The sequence below is a fragment of the Megascapheus bottae genome, chromosome 1, assembly GCF_031878675.1.
Source record: "Megascapheus bottae isolate mThoBot1 chromosome 1, mThoBot2.hap1, whole genome shotgun sequence".
In the NCBI taxonomy this organism is placed as follows: Eukaryota; Metazoa; Chordata; class Mammalia; order Rodentia; family Geomyidae; genus Megascapheus; species Megascapheus bottae.
In genome coordinates, this window is record NC_143509.1 from 15,041,057 (window position 1) to 15,053,044 (window position 11,988).

Genomic DNA, 11,988 nt, shown 5'->3' on the forward strand with positions numbered 1-11,988 from the left:
GCCTTGAGTACAAAGAAACTCAGAGACAATGCATAGGCCTTGAGTTCAAGTCCCAGGAACAGCAAAAAAATAAAATAAAAACAACCAGAAATCTTTATAGCTTAAGTATACACGTGGAATTATGATAGACATATAAATTCACTAAACTGAATACTCTTAAAAAAACCTCTAACATCTTTACAGTATATAGCTTTCATTTATAGACAAACTTAAAAAAACAAAAAGGCCACCAAAAGGTTATTTGAACAAAATGTACTTTCTTTTAAAATTTGGGATTAACACTGACCAAAAAAATGCTAGATCACTTAAAATAGATTAAACAATTTATTTTTCATTATGATAAACTTCTAAAATCAGGAGCTGGTGGCTCAGGCCTGTATTCCCAGCAATTAAGGAGGCTGAGATCTGAAAGACTGAAGTTCTGAGCTAGCACAGGGTAAGTCCTTCAGACTCCATTTCCAATAAACCAGCAGAAGGCATGCATGCCTTAGGAGGCTGATAGGCTGTGAGCGTCAAGAGCTGAGTTCAAGTCCTGGTGTTAGAGCAAAAAACAAAAAGCAATCTTATTGCATAGCTGGATTTTTAAAGAAGTTACTGATGGGGACAAAAATATACCTTTTATAAATAGCTCCACCCAGTGTACTGTATACTGTGTACTGTGTGTTGAAAAACATAGACACAGAAATAATAAGCCAATTGCAAAACTTTCTTTTTCCTGTTTGGTGGTACTGGGGTTAGGGACCAGGAAGCCTTGCTTTTGAAACACTCTCTCTCTACTCCTCGTTCTCTGTGTTTTACTACTTTTCCCTGGTCCAGCCCTGGCCAGCATCCTCCTACCTATTCCACAATCCTCCCAATTTCTGCAGAGTTGGAATTTCAAGCACACACTACCACATTCATTCTAAATCAGAATTTAAACCATCTACTGATTAAGATTATTTAGAGCTTGTCATTAACAAAATGAGTATTTTTTTTGTTTTTTGGCCAGTCCTGGGGCTTGAACTCAGGGCCTGAGCACTGTCCTTGGGCTTTTTCAAGGCTAGCACTCTACCACTTGAACCACAGCACCACTTCTGGCTGTTTTTGTGTATGTGGTACTGAGGAATCGAACCGAGGACTTTGTGCATGTGAGGCAAGCACTCTACCACTAGGCCATGCTCCCGGCCCCAATATGAGCATTTTTAGTATTAATTTTTCATCCTTTATGGATTTATGTTGAATGTTTCAAGTTAATATGTGAGAGAAATGATACCCAAGCTCTTGAACTTTACTCCCAAATTATTTGCTCACACAGTAACAAATCCTAAGCCTTAATTTATTAGGATTTGTTCCAACCATTAAAAATGAGTATGCTCTAGTGAAATTACTTCAGGGGAGGGGCAGCATCTCAGGGATGCTAGGCAGTGCATGTTCACTCACAGAGATGGCGCTGATCCTCCGTGGCTGAGTACAGACGATCCTGCACGCGGAGCCCGTGCCCCGCTCAATGAAGCTATCCAGGATGAACTGAGTGACCTGGGTGGTTTTGCCACATCCAGTTTCACCACTTATCACTGTTACCTGATGGTTATCAATCAAAGTCACCAACTCCTACAAGAAGCAGAAGATACCACTCTGTTGACTTAAGTCATAAAAGGCACAGTACTAATCAGAATCCTATCCTATGGCTGGCAGGTGGATATCTAGCGCTACCACTTTAGAGAGCAAGTACTTACTTGACGTAAGTAGCATCAAGTTAAGAAACCAAACTAAGGCACTACTGAAGAAAAATGCCTAGGAAGAGGCATGACTGACTGTGTTGTCAGTCATATTAACTCAAAACCACAGAGCCTGCTAAGACCTCTGTCATGTCAGTCCTATTAACACAAAACTAGAAGTGTTGAGATCTGAGGCACAGGAAGGGAAGACAAATCCTCAGCTGAGCAGCTACTGAGGGCAGCACTGGTTGTTACACACATCAACATACAGCTTTGCCTGCTGGACAACTTTTGCACTGTCTCAACAATGAGAAATTCAGTCAAGTGTTATTTGCTCTTAAGATTATTTCAAATAATTTAAGATAAGTTTCAAAGTTCCTACTAAACACATGAGCTATAGATATCTAGAAAATTTTACATTTGGGGAAAGTCTTTCTTAAAACTGTTGAATTTATAATAAATACGTGGAATATCAATACTCAGAATCACCCTTCTATTAAAAGGTATGGTTATACAGCCATCTAAAATAACTTGAAAAACCATGACTTAAAATTCCCATCCATTTAACAAAGTACACGCCAGAAAGTTTCCGTGGGAACCTGACACTACAGCCAGTAAGGGCAGTCAGCCCTCCATACCAAGTCTAAAGAAGTGAACACATACTTGTAGGGGCACAAACCCTTTTTGTTAAACCCTTTTTGTTATTATTTCCTAAACATGGCATTGACACTGCTTAGACAGCAGAAGTAAAACAAGAGATGACCTGAAGGCTGTAAGAAGATGATTTGGGCAACACACAAACATTACTCATCTCACTTAAGGGATTTTGGAGCCAGCCTGCAAGGATACCAGGTCATGGCTGTGCAGCAAAGCAGAATGCACTCACTCACAAACATGTACTGATGTCTATGTTAACACCAGCGACTGCTGATTCAAGAGACAGAGAAAGAACAAACACCCTGTCCGCAGAACTTACACTGGACTAGGAGGGGAAGACACAGGTGTCAGGTGGCAATAAGTGCTATGAAAAGCAAAGAAAAATAAAATAAATAAGGCTGGGAGAACCAAGCAGCATGGAGGACATTATTCTATGTAAGGTAACTATGATGAAGGGTCACTAATAAATTCAAGAGCTACAGCATAGTAGTGTTGCAATTTTCATTAAAGTGTTTGGTCAAGAATTAAAAGCAAAGTAGTCATGCTATCATACAAGAACAATATTTCTAAATTCAAGATTTAAATTATAAAAACTTCCAGGTAACTGTTTTGATAGCGTTTTCCCCAATTTTACCCCCAGTAACTAAAAAGAATTAGACTGATTTCCATTTAAGAGAAGGTATATGTGTGCTTTTTCCTGGTACAGAGCTCTCCTAAAAAGTACATCAAACTAAGTAGTACAAAGCAACTTACCTTCTGCATTCCATAGGAAGGCAGCTTTTCCCTGAAACGCTGAAATTTAAAAGCAAGTTTTCAATTTTCACAAAATAAACGGAATCAGATTACAATAATAAGAATCAAGGATATATCATTAGACGCACTAGAATCCAAAAGTATTTTCATTACCTCAAACAAGTAAAATATCAACTTTAGAAAAAAAACTTAAAGAATCACATTTATTTTTGAAACATTTATACAGTTCCATAGTAACTAATTAGAATAGAAACTCTTCTTCAAAGTTAGAAGTGAAATCAGAACTATCACCTAACAGTATTTTAACATTATTCACTATTGTCACTGTTTTTCTTTTTTTTTTTTTTGCCAATCCTTTGACTTCAACTCAGGGCCTGAGCACTGTCCTTGGGCTTTCTCAAGGTTAGTGCTCTACCACTGAGCCACTGAGCACCACTTCTGGCTTTTTCTGTGTATATGGTACTGAAGAATTGAACCTGGGGCTTCACACAAGCTAGGCAAGCACTCTACCACTAGGCCACGCTCCTGGCCTTTACTTTATCACTCTTGGATGTGTTCTGCATGTCCCCTAGACTTCACATGTTCCTCTCCCCACTTATCAGTATACCATGTACTGGTGCTGCAGGCACAGGAGCAGGATCAAAGACAATTTTAGGGTGCTTGCCTGGGAGAGTAAGGGAAAACTCAGTAACCAGACTCACTTCACAACAGCAATGTCAAGGAAGCCAGACTCAGGCATAACTGCTTCAAAGGGTTTTTCATCTCTCAGGTTCCCATAAAGTCTCATGTTTCAACCTTCATTAAGGAGCACATTAACCTTTTTTTGACAAAACTGGATACTCAGTAATTTATGTAACTCCTCTGTTTCTATAACAGCTTCCTGCTAATTTTGAAGACTAATGGAACCCTATACTCATAAATATACCTGCTTAACCCTCACATATGAGTAGAGAATTATCTTGCTTTCTGTTACCTGCATCTCAATATACCGAGGGTCACTTTTCTTCTTTTGTAAATCTTCCAGTAACTTTTGATCTAAGGTTACATCTGGTTCATTTTCTTGCAAAAGATACTCAGAATCTCGGTCAAAGGTAGATTTATCTCTGATTCTAAGTATCTTTTTTTCTTGGCTCATCAATTTCTTTTCCTGGTTGTCAACTTTCTTCTCTGAGTTTGTTTTTTTCTCAGCAGATACTTCAGCACCATATCTATTTTGACAAAATATAAAGTGAAAAAAGGTGAGAACCACTCAAGCCCCAAACAAACCACTCTCCTGTCTAAATATTTCAAAATTATCCTGAGGAAAGCTTATATTTTTCTCTGCCCCTCCAAGCAGCTACCAAGCACATGTACATTCTTAGAACAGAATTTTCTCCCTCCTCACAGAGAAACACTGCTGGATATCCTTGGGTGGGTTTGAAAATAAAACCCTGCTCAGCAGTCGCTCCTCCCCAGTCACCCCTGTGGCAGCTGCTCAGTGTCTTCTCTTCTCATCTTCTGGGGTTTATTTCACATCTTTACTTTATTCCAAATATTCTTTCTCAGCTATAAAGAAGACACCACTTAATAGCATCTAAAATACTGCTGATTTTCCCTATATAAGATACAGTTCCAGCAACCTTACATCAGCAATTTAACTTTATGAAGCCCTCCCAATCGGAATTTCAGAAATCACAAAAATGATGAGTAGGAAATACAAGTAACATGCATCTCCTACCTACACAAATTCCAGGGGGATGGAGGGGTCTAAGCTCTGCCTTCCTCTCTCCTTCAAGACTGACTTTCATCGACTAGAGAACCTAATCCTGTTATTTGTTCTTATCACTTTTTCTCGCCAATTCAGTAAGAGGTATCATTCTTTGCCTACTCTTTAAAAGAACAGTTTCTGTTGCTGTTTTACCCATGATCCTCAGGAGCAAACCAGGATATCTGGGCTTCAGAGTCTTTATCACTCTTAGTTTGGACAGAGTTCAGCAGCTGCACAATTTGCTCTTCTCGTCTTTCGTCCATATGCACTACAGCTCTCTATTACACAAAACAAAAAGGTATAAGCATGCATAAAATTATTTGATAACTACAAGAAAAAAAACAAAGACAAAGTTATGTACTGACTGCACACATAGAAAAGATAAATTTTCCCTCTAACCCAGTCCCACATCTAAACCTAATTAATGTTATCATTTTTGTATATATCCTTCTAGATTTTTCCATCAGGGATCTATAAAAATAGCACTAGATGTGACTGCAAGTAAAGGGTACTTGTCTCTTCTTATAACTTTTGTTCCCTTATCACCTACTCTGATGTACTACTACATCCGTTCTCCTGTAAGAGTTGGGTTTTTTTTTGTTGTTGGTGGCAGTTGTGGCGCCTGGACGCTGCTCTGGAAGGGGCTTTCACTCAAGGCTAGCGCTCAACCACTTGAGCCACAGCTCCACTTCTGGTTTTCTGGTGGTTAATATGAGATAAGAGTCTCACAGCTTTTGCTGCCTGTGCTGGCTCTGAACTACAATCCTAAGATCTCAGCCTCCTGAGTAGCTAGGATTACAGGCATCAGCCACCAGTACACAGGCTTGAGTTCTGATTTTTCCAAAAAATGGAATAAGGAAACACTAAGTGGCCATGATCACTTGAATAATGTCTTACACTGAAAGTAGTAACTGGGAGGAAAACCGATCTTGAGTACATAACGCAGGCCAATGCTCGCAGACAGCAGTGTGGCAGCCACTTCACAATCCTTAGGGAGCCAGAAAAACTTTTTTTTTTTTTGCCAGTCCTGGGCTTGAGTTCAGGGCCTGAGCACCGTCCTTGGACCTTCTCAAGGCTAGAGCTCTACCACTCAGCACCACTTTCAGCTTTTATCTATGTATGTGGTACCGAGGAATCGAACCCGGGTCTTCGTGCATGCTAGGTGAACACTCTACCACTAGGCCAAACACCCGGCCCCCAGAAAAACTTCTAAGAACTCTAAACCATATGCGTCTATGAAATAAATTACAGGCCAAAGTAAAATAAATAAATAAATAAATAAATATATATCCAAGCCAATTCTTGGAGACTTTTGTTTCTTAGACATAGCAAGTTTAAAACCATAGTTACACGGAGGTTCTTTGAATCCACAGGCCATGGGAGACACATGAGGAGTGGTGACAATTAGTTGACTACATTAAGAACTGCAGAGGAAGAAAGGTGATAGTAACAAAAAAGACCAAAGCAGGATGAAGAAAACAATCACTACTTAGGGGGAGGTGGGAGCCAGAGAAATGAGAAGACTCAAGAGGCAGCTATCCTGAGCCCAGGCTGGTCCAAGAGAGGAGCAGCAAGGCCACCAGGAGGTGGCTGTGTGTGTACCCGAGTGGGAAGTGAGGGTGCTGGGTCCTGCGCTGGGCATCCAGTGCTTCACTGTACCAAGGGCATACACCAGTTAGAACTCTACAGAAGAGGAGAACCAGAGCCCCCGCACTGCCAAATGCTCAGCTCCTGGCTACCTTTCTCTGGATATCACATCCTTCCTGAAATCTTCATGCGCATGCCCCATAACAGAACTTCCCCAGACAAACCTAATCTTGGTCACCCTCAGAGCCCCAGACAAAACTCATCCTAGAATGACTATGTGTCTACTTTAATCTGTCTTCTTTCCACAACCTGGACTGACCGCATCTCAACACAAGCTGCTGCTCCTCTTCATTACTTGTGGGGCTCTTCTGGCCTCTCTGAACCAGGACTGCCTCTCTTCAACATGCTTTCTTCACTGCTACCTGAATAAATCTTAGTTAAAAACCAGTCCTTTCACTCTCATGCTTCAATGACTTGCTAAGTTTCTTCAGGGAAAGCTGTAAATTTCAAGGCTCTAGTTATTTTTCTACTCCAGAGCAATTGTAATTGTGAAAATAAAGGGTCCTATTCTACATTAACATAAGAAAAAAAGGAAAATAACTACAGAATGAATAAACCACCTCACAATAATGTATAAGTAGTTAGGTATTGTTTGATAAATGGGATTCCCTTATGTGCAAAGTGGCAGAGGCGCTTGAAATCACTGCTGTACGGCTCTGGTCTCACCGTGCTCCACACCCACTCTCACCTTCCACATCTGTGGTGTCAAACTCCAGAACTCCAACACACACACACACACACACACACACACACACACACATAGACGAAAACACTATTTTGCTATTCTTCAAGTTTCAGCCTCAAGAAGAATGCCACTCCAAAATCCTTTTAAAAAAAATTTTTTTTGGCCAATCTTGGGTTTGAGCTCAGGGCCTGAGCACTGTCCTTGGACTTTCTCAAGGCTAGAACTCTACCACTTGAGCCTCAGCACCATTTCCTACTCTTTTCTATGTATGTGGTACCAAGGAATCAAACCCGGGTCTTTGTGCATGCTAGGCAAGCACTCTATCACTAGGCCAAACTCCCAGCCCTCAAAATCCTTAAAAAAAAAAAAAAAAAAAATCTCTTCATCTGCTGGGCACTGGTGGCTCAGGCCTATAATCCTAGCTACTCAGGAAGCAGAGATGTGAAGATCTCAGTTCAAGGCCAGCCTGGGCAGACAAGTCCATTAGACTCTTGTCTCTAGATAGCCACCTGAAAACTGGAAGTAGAGCTTAGCTCAAAGTGACAGAGCACTAATCTCGAGCAAAAAAGCACAGGGAGGGACCGGGAGTTTGGCCTAGTGGTAGAGTGCTTGCCTAGCATGCATGAAGACCTGGGTTCGATTCCTAGGTACCACATATCTAGAAAAAAAGCCAGAAGTGGTGCTGAGGCTCAAGTGGTAGAGCTCTAGCCTTGAGAAAGCCCAAGGACAGTGCTCAGACCCTGAGCTCAAACCCAGGACTGGGGGGGAAAAAAAAAAAAAAAAAAGAGCACAGGGACAGCACCTAGGTCCTGAGTTCAAAGCCCACAACAACAACAAAAAAATTTCTTTCAGCTAATTATAAACAGTCCATATTCCCTTATCCTACTTTTAACACTGCATTCTAGATATAGTCCCCAACATCCAATTTCTCTGGAAAGTAGGTACCCACCTATCTTACTAATGCTATGTATAATATCCTATTTTCCATAAAAATTTGTTGAAAGAACATTATTCATTTTGCAAACACAAAGATTATTTTTAAATAAAATCTATGGCAATTGACCGAGACATAAACCTACCAAGCTAAAAGCGGTCAAGGGAACAATTAGAATAAGACAAAGAAAATTTCCCATATTTAATGATAGATTCATGTCAGACAGCAGAATGATGTGACTCAATCAAAAGCAAAAATAAAGTATCTTTACAAACTAATCAGGTGTGGGAAAAATAAGTTAATATAGGAAAACCTGCTGTGCTGAGTCCAGATTACCCAGACTCCCCTAACAAGGTAAGATGACACCGTAAGACATGAGTCAGGAATGGGGAGCTCATAGCTGTCATCTAGCTACTCCAGGCCAAGACTCTGAGCAGATCAGAGTTAGAAGCCAGCCAAGACATGCACATGAGACCCCTCTCAACCAACAGCTGAGCATGGTAGCACATGCCAACCAGCCAAGGCACAATGAGAGGCTGAGATCAGGAGAACTGCAGTTCCAGGGCAACCCAGGCAAAAAAAAATTCAAGACTCCATTTCAAAAGAACAAGGTGGCCTGGAGGGGCCCCCTTCATCCCAGCTATGATAGGAAGTCTAAAGGAGGTGGACTGTGCACACCCACATAGGATGCTATAACCTATCTCAAAAGTAAGTAATATAAAAAAGATCAGAGGCACAGAGGCATTAGCCTTGAGCTGAAGAACTAAAAGAGAAACAGAGAGAAAGAGAGGGGGGGAGGGAGGAAGAGGGAGAGGGAGAGGGAGAGGGAGGGAGAGAGAGAGGGAAAGGGAGAGGGAGAGGGAGAGGGAGAGGGAGAGGGAGAAACAATGGCCAGGAGTTTGGACCAGTGGTAAAGTGCTTGCCTGACATACACAGAGACCGAGGTTTGATTCCTCAGTACCACAAACAGAAAAAGCTGGAAGTGGTGCTGAGGCTCAAGTGGCAGAGCTTTTGGGCTGAGAAAGCCCAAGGAGAGTGCTCAGACCCTGAGTTTAAGCACCAGGACTGGCAAAAAAAAAAAAAAAAAAAAGATAACCATGTGTAGCTCTATACAAACAACAGAGGAAATGAGATGTAAGAGTGGAAGCTAACAAACTAGAGAGGCTGTGAACACAGAACAATGCACTGTCTTGGCCTGTGGAAATTTCTGTACATATAATTCAGATATTGGGCATATTGAAAGGAGCAGATTCACGAAAACGAAAAAGTAGAGTCAAGATTATATCCCAATTGGCCCAGTAAATAGTGGCAACATTTACTAATATGGAGGTTTGAGGATCTAATATGGAGGTCTGAGATCTTGCTGTGTCCATAAAATCTACTGCTTACAATAGGAAAGCTATGAGCATCTTCTGACTTAACACTCCTTCTGTCTTTTCCTAGCTGGACTGTACGCTCTCTGAATATCCTACTTCAGATCCCCACAGCAACATGCATACAGCACTGTTAAAACAGAGGGAGGATAAACGTGGATAAAATTACTGTGTACATCCTTTCAGTTAAGACACAAACACTCCTCCAATTTCAGTAATACACAGGTGTGCTTATCCAGATTTTTCAAGCAATGTGTTTACAGGGCAAGTTAGTTTGGGGCTGTCAAAAATATATTCGCACGCACATACTGGAGAAGAACCTCACAGTGGTGCAGGGCAAACACTCCACATAAGCTTCATCTCCAAGGCCCTCTCCTTGCTTAAAAAAAAAAATGTGCTACACTGAAAATTAATTTACAAAGACCTCAAATGCTTCAATGAAAATGCAAATGGCGGAGTAAAAATTAAGTGGAATGACCAAATTACACTTCGTATTTAATATACGGGGTGCTTTTCATGAAGTTACTTCACAAGCTGGGGGCTTTTGTCAACCCGACAATCCCCTGCTGGGCCTCCCAGTCAGTCCGTCTCCCACGGCTGCTTCCTCTCTCAGGCCGCCGGGTCCTTCTGCACCAGGAGCTGCTCACTAAGGGGAAAGTGCCCATCGCACTCGTCTTACACTACAGAGCACAGTGGACCTTTCTCCGCATTTCCCATGGGGGTCAGCCTGCTGCGTGAACCTCAGTTAACGTCGGAGGCCCCCGCGGTCCCCTTCACCGCCCCCGGAGGGAGGCCGGACCCTCGCGGTGGGAACGCGAGTTCTGCGCTCGCCCTGGGCTCGCAGGTGCCCATAGCGGGGCGCGCACTTCCGGCCCCGCGCACATCCGGGCCCTCGCGCAGCGCCGGCTCGCGCCTCACAAAGCACGGGCATGGCCAGGGCGGCGGGCGGGGTCCGAGGCCGCGGCCCGCGGGTTCCACCCGCGCCGCCCCCGTTACCTCCTGCCGCTCGGCTTCTCGGTTCCTCTGCGTCTGCTTCTTCGCGTACCACAGGCCGATCTCGCGGCCCTTCAGGTGCCCGGGGTGCGGGCCGCGGCCGCCTCGCCCGCCGCCGCCGCCCCGCCCGCCGCCTCCCGGGCCCCGCCCGCCCCCGCGGCCGCCCCCGTGGCCGCCGCCCGAGCCGCGGGGGCCCCCGTCGCGGCCCCAGCTTTGGTGGTAGTCGTAGCTCATGGTTCCCGCGCGCCGCAAGCTGCGAGAAGCCGCCGCCGCCGCTGGAAATGGCGTCCGGGCCCGGAAGCGGGTGCGCGGCCACTTCCGCCTCGCTTCCGGCGCCCAGCGCAGGGGGCGGGGCCTTGCGGCAGCACCCGCATGCGCTTCCGGTGGCGTCACACGCCGGGGACGGAAGCGGTGCTGAGCGCCCAGCACCTCCGGAATTCTGCCCCTGGCATGGGGGCGCAGCGGGCCGTGGGCTGTCGGGCGCCTGGAGCGCGAGGCCTGCGGGGCCGGAGCGGGGCCGGGGCGGCGCGGGCACCGCGCAGGCTGGGGAGTTAGCACCGACTTCCCCCAAACTGTGCATCCTCTCCTACCTCTTGGAGCATATAACCAAGTGCATTGCACATGTATGTAAACTCGGTTGTGTGTATATACTTAGGTGTTGTGTATATCACACATGATACATCATTAAATAGGTTTATATATATAAGCACACGTTTGCATGAGTGGCTGAGATTTGGGCACGAGCCGCCCGCCCCTGGCCAGGCGTGGTTTCCATACTCTTCATCACACAAGGGAAACATAAGTCATAAATTTGAGGGTTAATATTTTTGAAGAACTGGAAGCGAGGAGTATCCTTAATGCTCCCTTTGGACACTGGAACTTCGGTGAGTGGACCTCTCCTGGGAGGGGGGAAGGCCTTGGAGGGCCATTCCCACCCGTCTGGAGTGTCCGAGTCTGGCTCTTGGTGGGACAGAAGTAGAAAAGGAGCAGGAATGGTGAAATGTGTGTAAGGAATATTGTGGAAAAGCTTATTCAATTAGCCAGTGTCTTGTCACATGAAATTTTGAAACACACCGGGAAATTTTAGTTACTCTGAGTCCGAATTTCAGTTACAAAGGACATCACTCTGTAATTGTTTTAAATAAGTCTCAATTTGTTTACAAAGAAAATACATGGTTTCCAAATTCTTAGTATTATCAGTGATCCGTCTTCTATGCCCTCTTCTTGCTAGACAAGGGAATAGTAGGAATTTCTTAAAATTGCTGGCTATTTTTCCTTGATCTCTTTAAGGCAATCTCGTTTCAGTTAATTATGAAGTTCTCTCTTTGGCCATTTTGGATGTCTTTTCCTGTTTCCCTAAGGTGAAGTTGGATGTAGGAGATTGGGGGAGTGATTTCTACTCTAGTAGTAGGACTAGTCTGTGTTGCTCCACTTAGGACCGTCATAGCCAGTTCAACTCAGCTCAGCAGTTGGTGTTTGGGATCATGTTTTAGTTAGCTGTT

The 11,988-nt window shown here is 44.0% G+C and overlaps 1 protein-coding gene across 3 annotated transcripts in view; it reads right to left on the minus strand.

The window, feature by feature from the left end:
• Dhx36 (DEAH-box helicase 36) overlaps nt 1-10,806 on the minus strand; it is a 32,494-nt gene extending 21,688 nt beyond the window's left edge. Inside the window, exons 1-5 of one of the 3 annotated variants that reach the window (XM_090337895.1) lie at nt 10,490-10,806; nt 5,008-5,132; nt 4,081-4,315; nt 3,108-3,146; nt 1,420-1,590 (exon numbers count right to left, since the gene is read on the minus strand). In XM_090337895.1, coding sequence (XP_090194021.1) covers nt 1,420-1,590; nt 3,108-3,146; nt 4,081-4,315; nt 5,008-5,132; nt 10,490-10,720 — 801 coding nt within the window. In that variant the 5' untranslated portion in view covers nt 10,721-10,806. Of the gene's footprint in view, nt 1-1,419; nt 1,591-3,107; nt 3,147-4,080; nt 4,316-5,007; nt 5,133-10,019; nt 10,122-10,191; nt 10,219-10,489 lie in introns of those variants that run through there. The other 2 variants (XM_090337905.1, XM_090337914.1) reach the window with 2 other exon arrangements.
• Nucleotides 10,807-11,988: the final 1,182 nt, after the last annotated feature.